Source organism: Myxine glutinosa, chromosome 12 (genome assembly GCF_964187855.1).
Source record: "Myxine glutinosa chromosome 12, kmMyxGlut1.1, whole genome shotgun sequence".
In the NCBI taxonomy this organism is placed as follows: domain Eukaryota; kingdom Metazoa; phylum Chordata; class Myxini; order Myxiniformes; family Myxinidae; genus Myxine; species Myxine glutinosa.
Window position 1 is genome coordinate 105,881,197 of NC_136272.1, and position 24,483 is coordinate 105,905,679.

At 46.3% G+C, this 24,483-nt stretch overlaps 1 protein-coding gene across 12 annotated transcripts in view; it reads right to left on the bottom strand.

The window, feature by feature from the left end:
- Positions 1-1,263: 1,263 nt before the first annotated feature.
- NUP98 (nucleoporin 98 and 96 precursor) overlaps positions 1,264-24,483 on the bottom strand; it is a 70,475-nt gene continuing 47,255 nt past the window's right edge. For 11 of the 12 annotated variants that reach the window (XM_078766174.1, XM_078766176.1, XM_078766173.1 and 8 more), the window contains 11 exons: positions 24,098-24,421; positions 23,501-23,790; positions 23,110-23,400; positions 22,788-22,945; positions 22,228-22,371; positions 20,221-20,375; positions 19,786-20,007; positions 4,252-4,484; positions 3,860-4,017; positions 3,192-3,303; positions 1,264-3,085 (listed from right to left, as the gene is read on the bottom strand). In XM_078766174.1, coding sequence (XP_078622300.1) covers positions 2,889-3,085; positions 3,192-3,303; positions 3,860-4,017; positions 4,252-4,484; positions 19,786-20,007; positions 20,221-20,375; positions 22,228-22,371; positions 22,788-22,945; positions 23,110-23,400; positions 23,501-23,790; positions 24,098-24,421 — 2,284 coding nt within the window. In that variant the 3' untranslated portion in view covers positions 1,264-2,888. Of the gene's footprint in view, positions 3,148-3,191; positions 3,304-3,859; positions 4,018-4,251; positions 4,485-19,785; positions 20,008-20,220; positions 20,376-22,227; positions 22,372-22,787; positions 22,946-23,109; positions 23,401-23,500; positions 23,791-24,097; positions 24,422-24,483 lie in introns of all 12 variants that reach the window. The other variant, XM_078766178.1, reaches the window with a different exon arrangement.

The window sequence follows — 24,483 nt, forward strand, 5'->3', positions numbered from 1 at the left end:
GCAATCCTGGCCAAAGAAAAAAAAATTGCCGCCATTCTTTTTGTGCCTTTTTCATTCTCTCAACACGCAACATTATTCTATATCGATTACTACCGGAGTCGAAATATTTCTATGTCCAACTTTTTGGGGTTCGCCCCTATGACCCAAGCAAAAACAATTGCACCGAGGTGGTGGAATTCGTTTCAAAAGCCATTAATTAGATGTATTGGTCGATGCATATTCCAAGTTTCAGCTAGTTTCAATGTATAGCCTTTGAGATATGAGCACCAAAACATTTTGGGCAGACGGACGCACAGACACCAATCAACGTGAATTCGAGCTTTCTTAATAAAACTCAAGAATGCGGAAACGGACTTTGGTGAAATTTGGAACATATTACCTCGACGTACAAAGCATTTACTTCTGAAATTTGCGGCCAATTTCATCCGGCACTAGCAGAGAAACGAATATTCAGTTCCTTTGTTAAAGCTGCATACAGAGAAACCGTTCCACATAAAGGGAGGGGCACTTTCTGCCTCCCTCAATTTTACAAGTTGGTCGAATACTGCCATTCGTCGAGGTTCATGCTTTAAACAAAAAATGCACAATTATTTCACTATTATAAATGCAGAGCCTCCATATCTCAAGTTATTCTCAAGCAGAGCAACAGCTCAGGGTCAACTCCACTCCGAGGCACAACTTTTTACATGCGAGTTTGGACACCGTTTCCATCAAAATAACCGACGAAGATCATACCACGAAGTATTCAATTCAACCCAAAATCATTTTTTACCTTTCAGAACTGCACCACCATCTCCTATCTGCCCTCTCATGCCCAATTGCATAATCTTTTCCACCCCCATTAACCCTCACAAAGGATCTGGGAAGATCGCCTCGATGGTGTCCTGGTCCTGTCTGCCGGCATTAGTTAGTGGATTTCAAAGAACCCACGTCCCAGTGTCCTTCGAGAAGAGGTGGTGAGCCATCACTGGCACCCTGAACTCACCACAAATTCCTGCTCCAACCTACAGGGGGGAACTGCTTCAGCAGCACCGTCGTACCCCAGCAAATGATGCTACCAGCAGCTATGTTCTGCACACAAAAGGAGGGGGACCGTTCGAAACCCAACCCTGGTACTGGCAGGTGCTTTTCCGCCTGTTCATTCATTCCCCTGCTGGGTGCATCTAACTGTTGCCCCAATTTGTTGATTGTTTTTTTTTTTTTTACCCTCCGTGACCTCACTTCCACGAGCCTCGACCTCAGATACCATAAGAAAAGCGTGGCTGCATTTACACAAGTTTATTGAAAGCAGAAAATGCATCAAAACACAGAATTGCTCATGTACTTGCACAAACATTAAATATTCCATTCGATACACACACAACCATAAACGAGCATCACACCCCATTCGTAAATGACCGAATCCCACCAGCGTAACCCAAGAACGAGATCTATGTTTAAAAAAACCCTCAAAACAAAAGGTTTTCCGCTGCAGCCAAAAAAGGGCGAGATACAAAAAAGAAAAAAAAAAGAATAATAATAAGCAGCGTCGAGTCCATTTCTCGACTCCGTGAAACCAAGAGATCTGCAACGTGTATGCAGTTCAGAAAATGATTCACGCCCTGCTGGCAGTAAAGTGCGCTGTAATTTAAAACAAGGTCAGAAAGAGAAATCAAATGGGATTTGGTCGTCACTCAAACTTCGATTCGTTTCATTTCTGTAAAGCACCGGCAAAGGTTCTCGAGATGGTTTTGTACCGTCCGACGACGGATGGCGAGAGAGTGCGCCGATGCTGGACGCGAAACCAAATAGAGTGCTTGGTTCGTGGCTAAAAAATAAAATGGTTCATCGGGCATGAACTCGACGTCAAAAAGTTCCAGTAAATAACACCTCTCAAACAACCATGCAACACCAAAAGGTACTCACTAAATCATACAGGCGGTATCAAATTTCAGCATCCATCACAGGCATCCCAATTTTTTGTCGTTTTTTTTTCTTTCTTTGTATAACGAGCTAAATTTTTCTTTAAAAAAACCTTCTCAGAGCGACTTTGAAAGCATTTTATTCACGCAATTTGGAGAAAAATATATGTATATTTAACTTCTTGTTGGATAGGAATTCACCCAGTGAGACGCTACATTTAATGCGGGACACGATACCATTGCTCGGCCTGCTATGACAAACCAATTTATACCCACGAAGAACTCATGAGATGATGTTGAGAGAAAAAAAAATGGGGGGGGGGGGGGGGCAGAAAAGCTAACACAAAGTGTACACAACATTCATTTTTGCTAAAGATAGTGTGTTTCGTCAAATCAAATAAACTCCGACGAGGTGGGGGAAAAAAGAAAAAAACATCATTGCTTTGAACAAATGAACGAAAGAATGGAGAGAAATTTAAAAAAAGTCACCACTGCGGGAAGCACACATTCCTTTCACTTATAAACATACTTGTTCACGTTTTACAAACCTGTCAAGCAACAGATGCAATGCCAGTTAAAACCACCCCCTCCATCCACACCCCACAAACTGCACGTCAGGCAGAACCACTCCCCCCCCCCATCCCCCACAAAAACTGCTCCCCTCCCTCACCTCCATCAATCAATCCCTCCCCCATCCACACCCCACAAACTGCATGCCAGTCAGAGCCCCCACAAAAAACCCGGTCCTCTATCTCACCCCAACGACCTGCATCCCTCCCTTGCCCACAAAAGAAAATCACCCAATGCGCAGTACAAAAATATCAGTGAAGAGGTGTCATCGCTTCCAAAGCAAAACAGTACACAAACACCTATACAGAGTCGGATGGCGTGCTGGCGGTGATTTCCGGAGAAACCTCAACCATGAGGCCTCGAAGCTTCGGCACCAATAGCCATCTTTCAAACCGAGGGTCCATGGGTTAGCGCCGGTTAATGGGCTGTGAGGGCCAAGTTGTATGTGCAGAGCGACGTGCTCAGGTTTTCCAGCGCAGAGTCGTCCGTGAGTGGGAGTTTGGAAAGGTGTTGGAGAGAATGCAACAGGTCGGTGAAAGAAGTACTGCTGCCAGCATCCCGCGATCGAAGACTCAGGGCGACATGCAGCATATTGGTCACTCGATTTGCCATCTCTGGGTCAGGCACGAGGAGAGGAATGTCCATGTAAAACCGAGAAAGACCAGCGTCAGCAAACCTACATGCAAACGAGAAATCGGCGTGTCACGACGCAACGGGTACCTGCTTGGCAGAGCTTATCTCGGCAATTGAGACACGGCAGCCTCTCGAGGCGCAAACCCAGTGATATCAGTGACGTGAACCACGCCTCCAACTCCCGGGCCTCGTTTTCCACCTACAACAGAATGTAACCACCATTTTGTCACAGTCCAAGTTTAACCAGCTGTGGCTTCAACATTCAATAAAAGGAAATACACAATCCACCCCCCCCCCCCTCCCCCAAGGATGGCGATTGCTTGTAGGAGAAGAAGGGTTGGTGGAGAATGCACAGTGTGTTAGATTACCAAGGCAGACTACGAATTAATGGAGGATATGCGGAGGTTTAGTCAAACTTGACATTTTAAAGTACGGTACTTCAAAAGTAAAAAATTATTAATAATAAAATTAATAAATATTTTAAAAATCGTGCCCGTGTCTGAAGGAAGCTGTTCAGCTTGCCATTTTTAATATGAAATAGGTGAAGCCTAGAAAACGAAACGTTTTAGAATTACCCTTTTGAACCCATTAGCATTAAACACTGTTAGAATGGTTCTTCATTTTTGATTGATGGACGGACATAGCCAAATATTGAAGTGGCTTCACCACTTTAAAATAAAACAGAAGAGGTTGCTATAAAGGAGGTGAGAAGTGTCAGAATCCAATAAAAGCATGTCTGGGCTACAAAGACTTACACCTGCTTGAAGTCGCTGCAGCGCTTCTGTAACACGAATGTACTCTAGGAACACGCCGCCACCATCCTCCCAGTCCTGCACCAGAGAACTGCATTGTGGCCTGCCAAGCACCTCAAGGAATGCCTTCAAGTATCCAAGCTCACCATTTATTACAGCATCTACAAAAAAAAAAAAAAAAAAAAAAAAAATGAAGTTAAACAGCAGTAAGAACTATCATCACCAGGGATTAGGTGCATTTTAGTACAAATATAAAAATAATAAAAAATGCCATAGAAAAGATGAACCAGCCAGAAGAAAAATAAAAACAAAAACTAGAGTTCATAGAACACCTTACCTGCGTGGGCTGATAAAAAAAAAGAAAAAAAAAAGGAATCACCGACAATCAAACTCACCCGAAGCAATGTGCTTCAGAACAAGGCGATGGCAATCATTGTAATGTTCAGCTTGCAGGAAGTGAATGGCCTCACGATGAGGGTAGCCTTCTGCATGGGCACGGTGCGCACGTGCCAAGTGGAGCCAGGCCGCAGGCACACCGAGGCGTTCAGTCAAAAACCTGTCAAGATCCGTGTCGGCCTCGCTTGTACAGTGGCGGCCAAGCACCTCATGAACCACTCGTGCACGTTCCCTGCAAGCCGCACATGAGAAAGTCATCTGTGATACCTCAATATGCTTGACATGGCAATAACCACCACTACAATCCCACCATCAACACCCGAATACAGAGAAATAAAAGGCAGGGGTATAATCGACGTCAGGGATGGACAATTACAAGTAGGTTGGGATGGAAAGGTTGATTCAGGAATTACAAACTTAACTAGAGCACGCCAAAGGCGCACCATCACAAATCCCCACACTTCCAACCAAAAGCAAAGTCGAAAGATGGCAAAAGGTTCCACCAGGAATGACCAAATTTTGAGTTTAATTTTGATCTGTGACCAAGTCCCCCACCCAGTGAGTCATGAACTGACATCAAATCCAAAAGATCACCATATATTTGATGCATTCCCCATTGTTGATTGCACAAAGTTTCATTAAAAAAAAAAAAAAACTTCCAAAAAAAAACTTCCAAAAAACTAAATTCTTCATTTTAAATTTTTTCATAAATAAATAAAACTTGGCAACGAACTAACTTCCATGCACAATACTTGATGTACAAATGTGCGATAGCCCGGTTTGCTACACAAAGGTTTACAAAGGCTAATCGTCACATTTGTCCAATCACAGCAGTACGTGGAAATAAGTAAAACCCCAGAATACTAGGAATTAATTCGGAACCCTTTCACACTCAAAGCCAACAAATCAAGCAATTTCAAACCATATTGCTGTAACATCAAGAAACACACGAAACTAACCTTGCAAGTCACACAGGAGCAATTTATGCCACAGCAGGCTGGAATGCTTCAGTTTTAACAGAAAATTAAAATAAACGAGTGCAGATAAATTAAAAGTACACCGCCCCGATGCCAAATAAATAAATATCCTACAGTGCGGCATATAAAAGGCATTAAAAAGAGGGAAGAAAAAGGAGGGAGGCATTAAAAGAGAGGCTGAGTATGGTAGAGGATGATGTGGTTGAGCTTGAAAGTGGTTGGATGTCGATGAAAGATAGTCTGTTGGGAGCCGTTGGTGAGGTATGTGGATGGACAAAAGGACCACCGAGGCACTCGGAAACATGGTGGTGGGATGATGAAGTTGGAAAGAGGATTGAAGAGAAGAGGAAGAAGTTCAAGGAGTGGCAGAACACGAAGGGTATGGGGGCAGAAAAGGCAGAGCATGAAAGTTATAAGGCAGCCAAGAAGGCTGCAAAGAAAGGTAGCAAAGGCACAGGAGGCATGGAGGAAAATGTTCGGAGAACGCTTGGATTTGGAAGAGGGTCAGAGAGCGGTATTCAGGATTGCAAAGCAGATAGCGAAAGAGAGGTGTGATGTGATGGGGGTGAGTTGCTTTAAGGATGAAGTGGGACAAATCGTTGTGTACCCAGATTAAGAAAAGGAAGATGGAAGAGATATATGGAAATACTGTTGAATACAGAGAATGAATGGGATGGCAACACAGAGTAACCCAGTTTTAGGACTGGCAGAGAAGATAACTGAGGACGTTGAGGAAGCGATAAAAGCAATGAAGAGTGGAAAAGCGGGAAAGCCGACGGGAGTTGTGGGAGATATGTTGAAGGCAGCAGGAAGTTGGGGTGTGAAGAGAATGACAGAGATCTGTAAATCTGGTGGTGAAAGAAGGCCGCATTCCAGTGGATTGGGAACCGAGTACCCTCGTCCCTCTACACGAGGGGAAAGGTGACCCTCTGGACTGTGGCTCGTATCGAGCGATAAAGTTATTGGAGCATGGAATGAAGGTATTGGAAAGGGTGTTGGAGAGTAGGATAAGGAAGAAAGTAAAGATTGACGAAATGCAGTTTGGATTTATGCCAGGAAGAGGAACGACAGACACGCTTTTTATTGTAAGGCAGTTGCAGGAGAAGTACATTGAGAAGAGGCAGACCTTGTTTCTTGGGTTTGCTTATCTGGAGAAAGCATTCGATAGGGTTCCACACAAAGTATTGACATGGGCATTGAGGAAGTTAGGAGTGGAGGAATGGTTGATCAGAGTCGTGATGGCAATGTACGAAAGAGCGCGCACAGCTGTAAGGACGAAGGACGAGAACAGTGGTGAGTTTGAGGTGAAGGTGGGAGTGCATCAGGGGTCAGTACTAAGTCCACTACTATTTGGAGCTGTGATGGAGGTGCTGGCTCGGATTGTAAAGGAGGGTTTACCATGGGAATTGTTGTATGCAGATGATCTGGTGTTGATTGCGGAAAGTATAGATGGACTGAAGGAGAAGATGAACAAGTGGAAGGAATGTATGGAGACAAAAGGTCTGAAGGTGAATATCGGAAAAACAAAGGTGATGGCAAGTGGTAAAGCATGTGGTGAGGTGGAAAGAACTGGAAAGTGGCCGTGTGCTGTGTGCAGGAAGGGTGTCGGAGTGAACTCCATTCAATGTACAATGTGCGTCGAGTGGGTTCATCAAAAATGTAGTGGTCTGAGAGTGTCATTAACCAGTGTGGCAGCTACATTCAAGTGTAAGGTGTGCACAGAGGGTGTGCACAGAGGGAGCTGCAGATGGAGGAAATGTTGAGTTGGATCTTGGAGACGGCATGAAGCTGGAAGGTGTGAAAACATTTTGCTACCTCGGAGACATGCTGAATGGAGAAGGTGGATCAGACTCTGCAACGGTTGCTAGAGTGAGATGTGCATGGAAGAAGTTTCGGGAACTGAGTGGCGTGCTGACGAGGAGGGGAGTGTCGAAGCTGAAGGGAAAGGTGTATGCTGCATGTGTGAGAAGTGTTATGATTTATGGGAGCGAGACATGGGTAATTAACAGAGAGCAGCAACAAAGGCTGGAAAGTGTGGAAATGCAAATGGTTCGGTGGATGTGTGGAGTATCGTTGAGAGGACAATGATGAATTGCGAAAGATGATGGGAATAGAGCCTGTGATGGATGCTGTGAAGAGAAACAGGTTGAGATGGTTTGGTCCTATGTTGAGGAAGGATGAAAGTGACTGGTTGAGAAGAGTGATGGAAATGAATGTAGAAGGAAGTAGAGGACGGGGAAGACCAAGAAAGACTTGGCTAAAGGTGGTGGAAGAAGAAATGCGGGCAAGGGGGTTAACAAGGGGAGATGCAGAAGATTGTTATGCGGCCCGCAAGGCTAACCCCCGCTCTAGCAGGGAAAATGGCCTTAAAATGCCTGTTGTTGTTGTTGTTGTTGTTGTACAGTGCGGCATATAGAGACGGTATTGGGAGGGAGAGGTGTAAAATAATTGATTAATTGGGTCATTAAAATCAATAAATAATAATCGCAAAATTATTTCTTATTCAATTGGCTAATAGCATACCTCAACCACCAGTGTTTCAATCTGAATGGGTAACATAAAAAAAAAAAAGTGTCATTAATCAAATAATTAATTAATCGATTAATCAACGAGAACACCACTCAGTAGAGCGCATACTCCCGCCGTGGGTCAAGTTGGAATAATACGTTTTGTTTGACATCCCCTCTCCCCAAAACAATAAATTAAAAGAAAGTAGGCCCGAACTGTCAGAGAATTTATTTTGATATATCTCAGAATTAGGAGAAAAACATCATTTAAGAATAAGAATAAAAGCTTTAATGCAGTAAAACAGAAAAAATAATTCCCCAAAAAAATTCCTGGATCCAGAATAATATCCTGAGCTTCACCAAAAACTAATCAATTCTTCCTTATCCCAAGGGCAATCATCCTTATCCCAGCAAAATCTTCCATATCCCAGCAAATCAGCTTCACCAAAAACTAATCAATTCTTCCTTATCCCAAGGGCAATCATCCCACCAACTTTCATCCAAATCCGTTCAGAACTTTTCCAGATATCTTGTTCACAAACACACGAACACACATACGCGAACACACACACACGCGAACACACACACACACGCGACCACACACTCACGCGACCACACACACACACACGAATGCATTACTCCCTGGCAGGAGTAATAAATCAAAAATACCCTTTACAGCCAAATCACTTGCTCAGTCATGTCCAAATATCAGCCTCCTAATTCAAAAGGTGCTTGAGATATTGCCCAGATGATAAAGGAAATAGTGATTAATAAATCGATAATAATCAAGTAATTAATAAATTAATTAATCAAAAAATAAACAAGAAAGAAAGAAACCGGAGTGAAAACATGAGTACTCCATTTCAGCGCGCCTGGCGATGAGGTCATGCAGTGCCTGGAGATGGCATAGGAAAGGAGCGGTGTACAAAATTGGGGAAAGGGTTTTTCACACCTTTGAGCATTCCATGGATGTTAATATTTTGGCCATACAAAATCACAGACACAAATGTTTGCAGCAAATAGACTCCCTCTCATTCAAAGTTTACTTATGAAGTGCATCTTTCCCAAACACCGATGGTGCCTCATCAGTTGTATTCATGTCGTGCAATCTTCCTCCACAATAACAAGCGTTACGCCTCGGTCCCCCGTCGGTGAAGTGATGCGAGTTGACAAAGTGGAAGATGCAGAAAACATGGAAGAGTCAATAATATTTGTGAGTGGGTTGGAGACACCCACACACTAGATTAGAAGTTAGTAGTTCGTTTATTTTTCAAGATATTCCACTCACAAGGTTCAGACATAATATATATGGTGGCGGCCATCTTGGATTTTGACGTGGCGACCCAATTTTCAATGGCGTTCTTCCTTATGCCGAGATACAGTCGCGCACCAGATTAGAAGTGTAGTTGGTTTATTTTTCAAGATATTCCGCTCACAAGGTTCAGACATATATGGTGGCGACTCAATTTTCAATAGGGTTCTTCCTTATGCCGAGATACACCCACACACCAGATTAGAAGTTGGTACTTCGCTTATTTTTCCAGATATTCCGCTCACAAGGTTCAGACATACATGGTGGCGGCCATATTGGATTTTGACGTCACGACCCAATTTTCAAGAGCGTTCTTCCTTATGCGTAGATACACCCACACACCAGATTAGAAGTTAGTAGTTCGTTTATTTTTCAAGATATTTCGCTCAAGGTTCAGACATATATATCGTGGCGGCCATCTTGGATTTTGACGTGGCGACCCAATTTTCAATAGCGTTCTTCCTTATGCCTCGATACACCCACACACCGGATTAGAAGTTAGTCGTTCATTTATTAACGCACAGGTTGTAAACCTGGTGCGTTATAGCGTTTGCCTGGGAATTTCTGTCTCTCCAAAAGTGAAGCTCCGTTTCTGTCGCTCAGATGTGTAGCCAGTTTCTGTCGCTCAGATGTGTAAACATGACGTCATCAAATCTATATTTAGGCTAACCATGGGCTACCCCTTTGGCTGGTACGCGGCCGCTCGCTAGTACATAATATAGGATATATTTGTTATATGTTATGTTATAGGATATATAGGATATAGGATATATATAGGATAGGTTATAGGATATATATGTTATAGGATAGGAATATAGGACCCAAATGACCCAGAGGACCCAAATGACCCAGAGGACCCAGAGGACCCAAATGACCCAGAGGACCCAAATGACCCAGAGGACCCAAATGAACCAGAGGACCCAAATGACCCAAAGGACCCAAATGACCCAGAGGACCCAAATGACCCAGAGGACCCAAATGACCCAGAGGACCCAAATGACCCAGAGGACCCAAATGACCCAGAGGACCCAAATGACCCAGAGGACCCAAATGACCCAGAGGACCCAAATGACCCAGAGGACCCAAAGGACCCAAATGACCCAGAGGACCCAAATGACCCAAATGACCCAGAGGACCCAAATGACCCAAAGGACCCAAATGACCCAGAGGACCCAAATGACCCAGAGGACCCAAATGACCCAGAGGACCCAAATGACCCAGAGGACCCAGAGGACCCAGAGGACCCAAATGACCCAGAGGACCCAAATGACCCAGAGGACCCAAATGACCCAGAGGACCCAAATGACCCAGAGGACCCAAAGGACCCAAATGACCCAGAGGACCCAAATGACCCAGAGGACCCAAATGACCCAGAGGACCCAGAGGACCCAAATGACCCAGAGGACCCAAAGGACCCAGAGGCCCCAAATGACCCAGAGGCCCCAAATGACCCAGAGGACCCAAATGACCCAGAGGACCCAAATGACCCAGAGGACCCAAATGACCCAGAGGACCCAAAGGACCCAAATGACCCAGAGGACCCAAATGACCCAGAGGACCCAAAGGACCCAAATGACCCAGAGGACCCAAATGACCCAGAGGACCCAAATGACCCAGAGGACCCAAAGGACCCAGAGGACCCAAATGACCCAGAGGCCCCAAATGACCAAGAGGACCCAGAGGACCCAAAGGACCCAAATGACCCAGAGGACCCAAAGGACTCAGAGGACCCAAATGACCCAGAGGACCCAAATGACCCAGAGGACCCAAATGACCCAGAGGACCCAAATGACCCAGAGGACCCAAATGACCCAGAGGCCCCAAATGACCCAGAGGCCCCAAATGACCCAGAGGCCCCAAATGACCCAGAGGCCCCAAATGACCCAGAGGCCCCAAATGACCCAGAGGCCCCAAATGACCCAGAGGCCCCAAATGACCCAGAGGCCCCAAATGACCCAGAGGCCCCAAATGACCCAGAGGCCCCAAATGACCCAGAGGCCCCAAATGACCCAGAGGCCCCAAATGACCCAGAGGCCCCAAATGACCCAGAGGCCCCAAATGACCCAGAGGCCCCAAATGACCCAGAGGCCCCAAATGACCCAGAGGCCCCAAATGACCCAGAGGCCCCAAATGACCCAGAGGCCCCAAATGACCCAGAGGCCCCAAATGACCCAGAGGCCCCAAATGACCCAGAGGCCCCAAATGACCCAGAGGCCCCAAATGACCCAGAGGCCCCAAATGACCCAGAGGCCCCAAATGACCCAGAGGCCCCAAATGACCCAGAGGCCCCAAATGACCCAGAGGCCCCAAATGACCCAGAGGACCCAAATGACCCAGAGGACCCAGAGGACCCAAATGACCCAGAGGACCCAAATGACCCAGAGGACCCAAATGACCCAGAGGACCCAAATGACCCAGAGGACCCAAATGACCCAGAGGACCCAAATGACCCAAATGACCCAGAGGACCCAAATGACCCAAATGACCCAGAGGACCCAAATGACCCAGAGGACCCAAATTCTATGTATGTTTCTATGATGATGTATGTTTTGGTGAAAGTACATAATGTGAATACTAGTAGCAATTTTACAAAAACCATGGCATAATTTCAAATCTTGACCCGAGATGATAATTATGCTACATCATAATTTCCATGTGCCAACCTGGGCGGAATCCAAGTGGATTCACTTGTTTTTCAAGATATTCCGCTCACAAGGTTCAGACATACGTAGCGGCGGCCATCTTGGATTTTGACGTGGCGACCCAATTTTCAATAGAGTTCCTCCTTATGCGTAGATACACTGTTACATATTTATGTGAATGTATGTGAATTACCATGCAGGTCTTTGCTTCCGTGTGTAGTATACTAAGTTGTTGTGTAGTTGTTGTGGTTGGAGGGTCAGGAGCCCTTCTGAAAGAGTGGCAGGAAACGGAAGTGGCCGGAAGCGGAAGTGACGGGGAACGGAGGAGAAAGACACGAGGGAAAGGAAGGTTTCTTCTTCCTCACCCCGCTCCGACAAAAGGTGGAAGCGACCTTGCGCTGCGTGGAAAACGCGCCGTTTCGAAACGTCTGGCGAGAGGAGTTACCTGGGCGGTAAATACCTTTTGACACGTCCAGTCACCGTGAGTTCGTGCACGAAACCAAGCGTCCGGGACAGTTTGCCCCGTCTACAAAGACGCGTACGGGTCCGCACGTTGGGCCTCGCTCGCGTCGGAAGCCGCGCTGGGTTTTGCCCCGTCTACAAAGACGCGTACGGGTCCGCACGTTGGGCCTCGCTCGCGTCGGAAGCCGCGCTGGGTTTTTGCCCATCTACAAGGACGCGTAAGGGTCGCACTTGGGGCCTCGCGCACGTTGGACGCCGCGCTGGGTTTGCCCCGTGGCTTGGCAAGGAGGTGCGCTGCAGCCGCGGCCCCAGTCCGAGATGGCACGTTTAGAGCACGTCCGCCCGGGGCTCGTTCAACCGCCCGTGTGCGGAGAGGAGAGACATTGACCACGGAGGGAGTCAGGAGTGGGGCTCACGTGAGGAATGTATTAGTATAAGATGGCCATCTTAGAGTTTGTGTAGATGAGTTCACATGGTTGTAATATTGATTGTGCCTGGTTGTGTATTGTTGATTGCTCGGGGAAAATCTCCGTGGTTGTGTCTTTGAAAGTGTTTGGTATCATTACCATTGGAAATATATACTTGCACATCAGTTGTCTCCTGGGTGAAATTCCTATGGATTGCGTGGCGAATGCGCCTATATAATACTATTTGCTGGCGAAGGTCCTCTCACGGTCCGGGGGTCACCGAGACCTGGTATGCACTGAGGGGACCACGTAACAGAATTGGGGGCTCGTCCAAATTACGATTTGCGGTTTCGCAATTGGGTCTACGTCCGGGATCTAAAAGTGTATAAAATAATAAAATAATAATATTTTTGGTAATTAAAATTTATTAATTAATTATTAATTGGTAATATTTTTTTTTGAGAAATTGGGGAAAGTCTTGGGGTGAAGGTTAACAGGTGTTAACGATAGGCACCATGGCGTTTGTGGCACAGAACTTTGGGGTAACCCCGAGTGAGGCACAGTTCCGAGCGTTGCTAAAGTCGGATCTCTTGAAATTGGCCAAACATTTTAACTTGGAGGTCCGAACTAATTTGAGGAAGGCAGAGTTGCAGGCCACGGTGATACAATCTATGGTGGGATTAGGAACATGGGACGAGTTAGCCTGGGAGTGGCTACCCGAAGAACCAGAAGACGTGGAGCTCCGGAAACTGGAGTTGCAATTACGGAGCCAGGAACGGATCAAAGAAGAAGAAAGGAAAGCAGAAGCGAGGAGAGAAGAGAAGCAAGCAGAGGAAAGGAGAGTGGAACGAGAACTCCAGGAAAGGTTAAAAGAAGAAGAAAGGAAAGCAGAAGAGAGGAGAGAAGAGAAACAAGCAGAGGAAAGGAGAGTGGAACGAGAACTCCAGGAAAGGTTAGCAGAAGAAGAAAGGAAAGCAGAAAAGGAAAGAGCAGAAGAAGAAAGGAAAGCAGAAAAGGAAAGAGCAGAAGAAGAAAGGAAAGCAGAGGAGAGGAGAGAAGAGAAACAAGCAGAAGAAAGGATGAAAACAAGGGAACTCGAAGCAGAGGAGAGAAAAGCGGAAAGGGAATTAAAGGAACGTGACATGGAGCTTCAGCAAGAAATCAAATGCAAGGAGCTGGAGTTAATGAGAGAACGGGGAGAGGCACCACCCTTGCTGACGGGGTCGACACCTAACCAGAAAACCTGGGATGTGGGCAGACATGTGAGGCTGGTTCCACCGTTCAGTGAAAAGGAAGTCGCGAAATTCTTCCCACACTTTGAGAAAGTGGCTCGACAATTAAACTGGCCGGACGAGGCCTGGACCATACTCGTACAAAGTGTGCTGGTGGGGAAAGCTCAGGAAATTTATTCGGCATTACCAATGGACCAATGTGCAGATTATGAGGTACTGAAGAAGCACATCCTCAAGGCCTATGAGTTGGTTCCGGAAGCTTACAGGCAAAAATTCAGGAATGCCAGGAAGAGGGAGAGTGAGACCCATGTGGAGTTTGCCAGAGTGAAAGAAAACATGTTTGATCGGTGGTGTGAGTCAAAAGGAGTCGGGAAAGACTTCGAGACATTGCGGGACTTGATCCTGGTGGAGGAATTCCAGCAGTGTGTCCACGAGGACATCAAAGTGTACCTGCAGGAAAAGAAGGTACCAAAGTTGTGGGACGCAGCCACCATGGCAGATGATTATGCCTTAACCCACCGAATAGGGGTCCACGAACCTAACTCCTCGCCTAGATCTCCGCAGGGGAGGTGGGGAACAGCAGGTGCGGAGAACGACCATACATGGCGGCGGCCTCGAGATGATTATGGGGACAACTATGATACCCCACCGGTTCGAAATCAGAGGGATGCGGGCCCAAGACAAACTTATAGTTCGGGGGGCCCGAGGCAGACCCCGAGTTTTTCCTCCGGGCCTACTTGCGCGTTTTGCAAAAAACCTGGACACTTGATGTCCAGTTGTTACCTCATGAAAAGGGACAACCCAGAGCGGAGTCCGACTATTACAACTCCGAATGCGATGGCTAGCGTAAGAAATCGCCATCAAGAGGGTTACCAACCATTTATTTCCGAGGGGTTTGTGTCACTGGATGGAGCCTCGACTAACCGGAGACCGGTTAGGATATTGAGAGACACAGGGGCCCATCAATCTTTAATGCTTGAAGGCATTTTGCCATGGTCCGAGGAGACGGCAACGGGGGATAGTGTTCGTTTACAGGGGATCGGGGGCGGTGTTAGTGCTCCCCTTCAGGTCATCCAGTTGGAGTCCGATTTGGTGTCAGGACCGGTCACCGTCGGTTTACAAGCCACGTTTCCTGTAGAGGGTGTATCTGTGGTTCTCGGGAATGATTTGGCCGGGGGTCAAGTTTATGGTAACCTGAGGGTTGATAAAGAGCCCAGCAGGGAAAATAACACCACACCAGCTCGGGATGGTGACAAAAGTGCCAAGTTATTTGTAGGGGGACTGAACTTCAAAACAGAGGAAGAAGTTCTGACCTCTGTCTTCAACAGATATGGGCCGCTGGTGGAAGTGCGGTTGGTAAGAGACTGGGAAACGCAACAGTCAAGAGGGTTCGGCTTTGTCACGTTTGCCAGCACAAAAGACGCCAGAGAGGCAGAGAAGAATTGGAATGGCAAGGATTTGGAGGGTCGGACCATAACAGTAGGGAAGGCATTTCGTAGGCGTCGAGAGGTCTACAGGAGAGGACAACTGGGCGGTAGTTTTGGTGGTGGCCGCAGTCAATATTATTATGGAGGCTCCCTGAGTTACGGCCGCTCCCGAAGGAAGAATTGGCAAAGTAGTGGCCGAGAAGAAGACCGGTATTCAGGGGACTACAGGGACCAGTGGTCCCACCCTAATTATTAGGGACGTTCTGAGAAGTTGAAGCACTGAAGGCGGCGGAGCCGCCGAGCCAAGATTCCTACACGAATTAACCGTGAACGCCGTTCCTAAAGGCGTCCATGTAGTGAACTTTCCTGCACGGACTAACCGTGAACTCCACGTTCCTCAAGGCATCCATGTAGTGAATACTCGGCTTGGCCTCCCGGAAAAGTGCTATCGAGTGGCTTAACTGGCTTTATTTTTAAGTGATAACTGTGCCCGGGGGGAACTGATAATGTGGGGGGGTTGAGTTATCTGGTTTGTTTCTCCAAATTGGCCGGCAAAGAAAGTTTTCGCTGGGTTCAAACTTTCTTTCTTGAAGGGGGGGAGTGTTACATATTTATGTGAATGTATGTGAATTACCATGCAGGTCTTTGCTTCCGTGTGTAGTATACTAAGTTGTTGTGTAGTTGTTGTGGTTGGAGGGTCAGGAGCCCTTCTGAAAGAGTGGCAGGAAACGGAAGTGGCCGGAAGCGGAAGTGACGGGGAACGGAGGAGAAAGACACGAGGGAAAGGAAGGTTTCTTCTTCCTCGCCCCGCTCCGACAAAAGGTGGAAGCGACCTTGCGCTGCGTGGAAAACGCGCCGTTTCGAAACGTCTGGCGAGAGGAGTTACCTGGGCGGTAAATACCTTTTGACACGTCCAGTCACCGTGAGTTCGTGCACGAAACCAAGCGTCCGGGACAGTTTGCCCCGACTACAAAGACGCGTACGGGTCCGCACGTTGGGCCTCGCTCGCGTCGGAAGCCGCGCTGGGTTTTGCCCCGTCTACAAAGACGCGTACGGGTCCGCACGTTGGGCCTCGCTCGCGTCGGAAGCCGCGCTGGGTTTTTGCCCATCTACAAGGACGCGTAAGGGTCGCACTTGGGGCCTCGCGCACGTTGGACGCCGCGCTGGGTTTGCCCCGTGGCTTGGCAAGGAGGTGCGCTGCAGCCGCGGCCCCAGTCCGAGACGGCACGTTTAGAGCACGTCCGCCCGGGGCTCGTTCAACCGCCCGTGTGCGGAGAGGAGAGACATTGACCACGGAGGGAGTCAGGAGTGGGGCTCACGTGAGGAATGTATTAGTATAAGATGGCCATCTTAGAGTTTGTGTAGATGAGTTCACATGGTTGTAATATTGATTGTGCCTGGTTGTGTATTGTTGATTGCTCGGGGAAAATCTCCGTGGTTGTGTCTTTGAAAGTGTTTGGTATCATTACCATTGGAAATATATACTTGCACATCAGTTGTCTCCTGGGTGAAATTCCTATGGATTGCGTGGCGAATGCGCCTATATAATACTATTTGCTGGCGAAGGTCCTCTCACGGTCCGGGGGTCACCGAGACCTGGTATGCACTGAGGGGACCACGTAACATACACCCACACACCAGATTAGAAGTTGGTACTTCGCTTATTTTTCAAGATATTCCGCTCACAAGGTTCAGACATACATGGCGGCGGCCATCTTGGATTTTGACGTGGCGACCTAATTTTCAATAGAGTTCTTCCATATGCCTCGTTGCACCCACACACCAAATTAGAATTTGGTCCTTCGCTTACTTTTATAAAGATATTGCAGTGCACGTACGCACGCACGGAAGGAGGGTAAAACCATAGTCCCCCTTTCGCTCCGCGGTGCGACGGAGGACAAAAAAAATAGCCATTGACCATGGCAAATGCAAAATGCAGAACTAAAGAAAAAGCCAAGCTTCACCAGGGAAGTTCCCCCATGTAGCCATTTTCATATGGTGTTTCGGTAATCAAGTACACCACCGGTCAAAAGTTTGAGAACACCTCAATTTTTCCAGTTTTTATTGAAATTTAAGCAATTCAAATCCAGTGAATAACCTGAAATGGTACAAAGGTAAGCAGTAAACTGCTCGAGGTTTAAAAAAAAGTTTAGGTTAGCAACAACGGGAAAATAATGTAAATTGCACTGTTATATTGTAAAAAAAGGCCTTCTTCAGGGAACAAGTAATGGGTTAACTTACAGCTGTTCTGCAGCAATGCAAGTAAATTAAGCCTTGAAAGTTGATGCAAACAATTCCGACAGGTGTCCCAACCTCTGCTGATTACTTGATTACAACCCCCCTGTCTGCATGAAAGCAGTATCGGAACAGACTGTTATTACACCCTCTGAAGCATTATTTGGACAATATTGCACTGCAGGAAGAAGTATATTGCTATCATAATGCCGAGAAAAAGGCAATTCACAAGGGAAGACAGACAGACCATTATAACCCTTAAAAGTGTAGGTCTTTCCTTTAGAGAAACTGCAAAGAAAGCCAAGGTGTCAGTGAGTACAGTTTCCTACACCATAAAAAGGCACTTGGAAACTGGAGGAAACTCTGACAGGAAGAGGTCTGGCAGACCCAAAGCCACAACAGAATCAGAAGACAAGTTTCTGAACGTCAACAGCTTGCGTGATAGGCAGCTCACAGGACAACAGCTTCAAGCACAGCTTAACACTGGTCAAAGTAAGCAAGTCTCAGTTTCAACTGTGAAGAGAAGACTTCGGGCTGCAGGTTTGACAGGTCGAGTGGCAGTAAGAAAGCCATTGCCAAGATGGCAAAATAAGAAAAAGAGGCTTGCCTGGGCCATGAAGCACCGCCAGTGGACTAGTGAAGACTGGAAAACGGTCTTATGGACCGATGAATCAAAATTTGAAATCTTTGGTTCATCACGCAGGGTTTTTGTACGCCGTCGAGTAGGCGAAAGGATGGTTCCTCAGTGTGTGACACCAACTGTCAAACATGGAGGAGGAAGCGTGATGGTCTGGGGCTCTTTTGCTGGATCCAGAGTCGGCGACTTGCACAGAGTGACTGGCACTCTGAACCAAAAGGGCTACCACAGCATTTTGCAGCGCCATGCAATACCCTCTGGTATACGCCTGGTTGGTCAGGGGTTCATCCTACAGCAAGATAATGACCCTAAACACACCTCCAGGCTATGTCAAAACTACCTTCGAGGAAAATAAGACGGTAGGCTTCAAATCATGGAATGGCCAGCACAGTCTCCAGACTTGAACCCCATCGAGCTGGTTTGGGATGAACTGGACAGAAGGGTGAATATCTTGAAAGCAAAGCAACCTACAAGTGCAACACATTTGTGGGAACTTCTGCAACAGTGTTGGGAAGAACTTCCCGAACAAGATTTGATTTCCATTGTAGAAAGAATGCCACGAGTGTGTTCGGCGGTTATATCTGCAAAAGGTGGCTCCCTTGCCGAGTCCAAAAATTTAAATTAAACAAGTCAGGAGACGACGATGGTTCATGAGCGAGCGAGTTCATGAAGGTTTTGACCTTCAATGACAAAGGTCAAAACCGACATTGAAAATATATAAATAGGAATATATTATCTGTTATGAGACTAGTTAGCTACACAATACTGAAAATTCGGTTCAAATCCGACAACTTTGAAAATTTGACCTTTGTGACCTTGAAGTGTCAAACTGAAGGTTACTGACCTTGAAATGAGATAGAAAATAATGTATAATCAGTTATGAGGTTAGTTAGCTACACAATACCAAAAATTCGGTTCGATTCCGACAACTTTGAAAATTTGACCCTTGTGACCCTCAAAGGTCAAAGGTCGAAGATTCTGAAATTTGTTGGAAAACTTGTATTTCATGATGTACGTGATAATATAAAAACATGTACGACATTTCACCCTATCAGGAAGCGAACAATGTAATAAAATCATCAAAAATCGACTTTTTAAAATTTCGTGACCTTGTGGCGAAAATGAAAAATCGAGCTGCGTGGGGCTAGACACATGACATTGGCCTAACCAAATACCGAAACCCCGTCAGATTCCACCAACCCCCTTGGAGAGGATGTCGCTTGAAATTGATTACCCCCTAAAAAGACATCTTTTTCAGGCGTGGCTCTGCCCACAATGGGCGCAATACGCCCACTCTAGGCAGGACACAACTAGAGCATGATATCAACCTGCAACCCAAGTTTCATCAAGATCGGATGATATCATCGGGTAGTTATGCTGCGGACAGACAGACACACAGACACACACCCATGACGAATATAGTGGTCACTCTGTTTGACAACTCATGAACCAATTTTGTTAAAGTGATTCTATGATTTCTTTTTTATCTCCAATTGTTTATTTGTTCTCTGCTTAATTTCAGAGTACATTGAGACATTAAAACTGCGTAAATTTCAATAAAAACTGGGAAAATTGAGGTTCTAAAACTTTTGACCGGTATTGTACGTCCATTTTTTTTTAAAGGTCGCAAATGCAGTTCAAACAGCCGAAAAGAGGAACAAATGATGTACCATCTCAGAATGCAGTGCCACATACCCAGCATCATTGATATGCAGAAGCACAAACACAGCCCACTCCCACAGGCCAGCTGCCTCCAGTTGGGACGCGTAGCTGGCATGTAGCAGGCCCTGCTTTCGCACAGACAGGTGGGTGTAATCAAGACCCTGCAACGCCATCCAGAGGTGCCATGAAAGTCGGTAATCCAAAGGGTCGGCAGTGATGGCGCTGGGGTCGCACAGCTGCTGGAGATCATGGTGCCTGAATGAGCACGTGGGACACACCACATTAAAATATATCCGACACAATTCACACCTGCGCATGACAACCACCAACCAACACCAAATCAAGAGAAATTCAAACACTTACGAAATAAGAACCAAAACAAAGATTACTATGCAAGATTACATGGTGCAGATACGTCAAGCATTTGAACCAAGCATATTCCCAAGAAACAGTTCCAGCCTCAATTACCAGTCGCTGTAGAGTTTGAGTAGAAGAAAGCACGCGTCTCGGACGGGAGCCCCAGCTTCATTGGCCGAACTGTCGTCACAACTGTGGTGGTAAAATCCTTGTTCCATATGTGGTGGGAGAGGAGGCGGTGCGTATCGTTCACAATCCTCTTCGCCCTGCAGGAAATAAAGTTAAATCCACAGGCTATTGAGGATACAGTAAAGATTGAAAGCAATAAGAACACAGGTAGTTAAGATATCCACCAGGTGTCATAGACGACAGGAAGAACAGGAAAAGTTCAATGAGAATAGGAGAAGCAGGAAAGAGAAACATTTGGGAGCAAATGCTGGTAATTATTAATTCAAAAGAAAGAAAAGTACTGCATTTCAAACTACAACGGCACTCCTCGGTAGAGCACATACCTCCCTCCGCCAGGCTGAACAGTTCAAGTTTTGTATCCCGCTGATAGGTCGGATCTGCATCCAAACAACTCGTCCGTTTTTAATCGGAATTTTTTTGCATATAGTCGCATATCGTTTTTGGCCCTATTTCTCAATGGTGAGGAATCGCTTGAGAATTAAAAAAAAAAAATCTCGTATCCAGATCTTCACCAAAATCTAATCAATTCGTCCTTGTAACACACCCAACATGTCTACCAAGTTTCATCCAAATTCGTCCATAACGTTTTTAGATATCCTGTTCACAGACAGCCAGTCAGACAAAGACGGGTGAAAACCTAACCTCCGTCCAACTTTGGTAGCTGAGGTAACCACAACTAAAAAGCATCCCAAAATGCAAAGTCCATCCACTTTGTGCTCAAACCAAACGATGAAAACAACAGCTAAAAACTAGAACAACACTTCGACATCACGACGTCGACCGATATATGCCTCCGCCCACATTATTGCATCATTATAATACTTGTGCCAAATTTGATTTAAATCCATTCAGCTGTTCTCAAGTTCTCACATTTTACCTGACATTACCTCTGACCTCTTGACCCCAAAATTTAATCAGTTCATGTTTACATCATTATACATACCTCGACCAAGTTTTAATTTAAATCCCTTCAGCTGTTCACAAGTTATCACATTTGTACCTGACATGACCTCTGACCTTTGACCTCAGGACCCCAAAACCTAATTAGTTAATCTTTACATCATTATACATATCTGTACCAAGTTTGAATTGGATCACTTCATCCGTTCTCAAGTTATCGCGGCAACGGAAACCTATCACGGACGAACGGACAGACTAACAGCTGGACGAATAAACCCAAAAACATGTCTCCGTTGGCGATAAAAAAAAACATGCTCTTTGCTGCTGATGCAGTGCCCTATACTATGCATTTAGACTTTAGAGCATGAATAACACCACATTTGATGAAGCAACCTGCATGTGAAACACCAGCATGTTACTCATACAGGGCAAGGTATGTGTGTGCTGCCATAAAGGGCATAAAATACAATTAATGGTAATCAACATGGCTTCATGAAAGGTAGACAGCATTGAAAATAAATAACGAGAGGCATATGAAGGCCTGGTGTTGGGCTAGCGGCTAGGGTGCCGGCTTAGGATCCTAGGATCCTGGGTTCGAATCCCGGTCGATCGCTGAATTAACGCCAGGGGGGTTGACTCAGCCTGTCATCCTTCCGAGGTCGGCTAATTGAGTACCAGTTCACTGGTAATTCCCTGTTTGTCGTTAAAGGCGGCAAAAAGGGTTGGCGTCAGGAAGGGCATCCAGCCGTAAAACATTGCTTCAAAAAGGGGACCGAAAAACAACAACAACCACGGTTCCCGAAAAAGGCCAACCCCCGCTTTGCGGGGAAAAATGGCCTCTAAAGATGGTTATATAGGAAGGCATTGCAGTAGATTTTAAGTATATTTAGATTTTCAGAAAGCTATTGATAAAGTTACACATAGGTTAGAGTTTTCCTTCGACTCTGAAGAAAAGAGAAAACAAAAATTTTATTTTTTATTTTTAAGATGACCAACCACAAAATTGTATTTTTCAGAAAACAAACACACCTGAAAGGCCTTTTCATACAGTTGCAGGGCATCGGTGATGGAAGCAACCGGGCTCAGCATGTACCACAGGTGGGTGGCGAAGGCTCGCTTCCAGTCCAGAGAACCACAAACATTCACGACTCCTTTCGAAGGAAGGTGCCATATCTAAAAATTTGTCAAATACATGTACAAAGCATGGAAACAGTTCTGTTTTGTTGCAGCACATGATTCGATTCTGACATGCATGTACACTTTATTAGAGTTGGTGCTGCAGAAGCACTTCTTTGGCAAGGGTTATATACTGGGTGGTTTGCCATTGCCTTCCAAGTAGTAGTCGTGAAAGGAATTTGGAATTTGTCCAGGATTCCGGCGATAGCCCGCCAACTATTCGTGAAGGACATAATCGGATATTTGACGTACCTCTAGGACATCCTGTCAGCCAAGGATAGTTCTCACAATAACAGGTGCAGATTGCAAGCAACTCCATTTGTACTCAGGTCAAAGCAAGCTTGGAACCGAATTTGGTTTCCAGATATAAAACCATCCGTTTGCATTACAAATAGCCTTAGAGAAAGACTCACCGGCTTGCCAGCGAGCAGACTGTAAACACGTAGACGCGCAGGTAGGATATGGAGATCTACACCCAGCCTGGCCCACACTGCCAGCTGCAGGGACAGCAGCTGCCTTGTGGGTTCACTACCTATGGCCTGTGAGAGCAGCAATGCCAGCCGATGGTCCCCTGCACAAGAGGGGAAGAAAAAAAAAAAGAAAAAAAAAAAAAAAGGACATGTCACCTGACCAATCACTGACAGCGTCTCCAAATTACTCTGTACACAGAGCCTTCTCGTCTCCGCTGGACTGTTGTCCAATCGGTCGACTCACAGCAAGTCCAAAATAATGTACCTGCACATTGTGCCAGTTTACAGGCCCTGGAGACCTGTCGTCCGCTCAGGCAGCTGAATACGCCTTCAACAGGCATATGTAATCCCATGGCAGAAACCTCTGCTTCAACTGGCTCTTCAGCAGCTCTTTCCAGCCAACAAGAGAGTGCTTCCCTCCGATCAGCTTGTCGTACATATGAAGCCACGGATCCAGGGACCAATTCCTCGTCGTTGTCAATCATCTCCATCTCATGTAACTGCCCCCACAGGGCTTCACAGAGAGTCCAAACAAGCCTCCACTGACGCTGTACATCTGCAAAATGAAGGCTTCTCAATGGCAAGCAAAAAGGATTGAGCAAGTGGCAAACCAAGAGCAAAACAGCATGAAAGCAGCACATGCGTGCAAAACCAACCTGCAGGGTTGTTCTCCAGTGGCACCAAACCCTCAACCCAATGACAATAACGACGAATAGCCTCGATGCCTTCGCGTGGACGGAAACCTGGGCAAGTCCTGATCCACTGTTGACTCTCTTCTTGGCTCGCTGCCTCTTCATTGTCACAGTCGAGCAGCACGCGATCGCTCTCTTCAAGCGCGATCTCCAACTTTTCACGCATTGCATCCCACGTTGGCACATCTTGTCCCGATTGTCCCATTTTTGTATCAACATGTTCAACCCACACACGAAACCGAGAGTCTGTGAGACTGTCAGGAGGTGGGCAGAGAAACAAAAGCTAAATTTACTGCAAAGTTTAAATGGTTGGCAATGCAATGCAATGTTGAAACCATAAAGACAGAGTCAGACTGACATGTTAATTTGAACTGAGTAAATCGCTTGTGGAATCACAATTTTGGAATACATCCGTAGGTTGGAATTTACCTCTTGTATTAGGTGATAACCGTTTTGGTTTTTATTAAAAGAACATTTTGGATACCAAGGTTGTACGAAATATCAAAATCCAGCCTAAACCCTCCCTCTTTAAAATAGGCAGCAATGGAATAGCCCCCTTACCGTTTCGGAGGGGTCGCAGCAGCAGGAAGGAGGCTCAACGAGAGGCCAACAGCATCCATGGGAGATTCTGCGTCTTCACCAGCATCATCTTCTACAAGTGGCGACTCAAGCTTGTCCCCGCAGTGGCAAAGAATCCAGCCAGGCCCCCAACCCACACGGAATGAGCGACCCATGAACAGTGCAGCATCTGCAAGGCACTTCTCTCTGCCCTGCACAAGTGACGTAGCGGAAGGCACAAGACCACGCATGCACGTCTGTGCCAAAGGTCTTACTTCATCACCATACAACTCTGCCTGTGATGGAGGAGGCTGTGCAAAAGAGGGTCTGGGGATAGCGAGGAAGGGGGTAACAATTGGGGAGGGAAAGGACGAACAAAATTTTTTTTT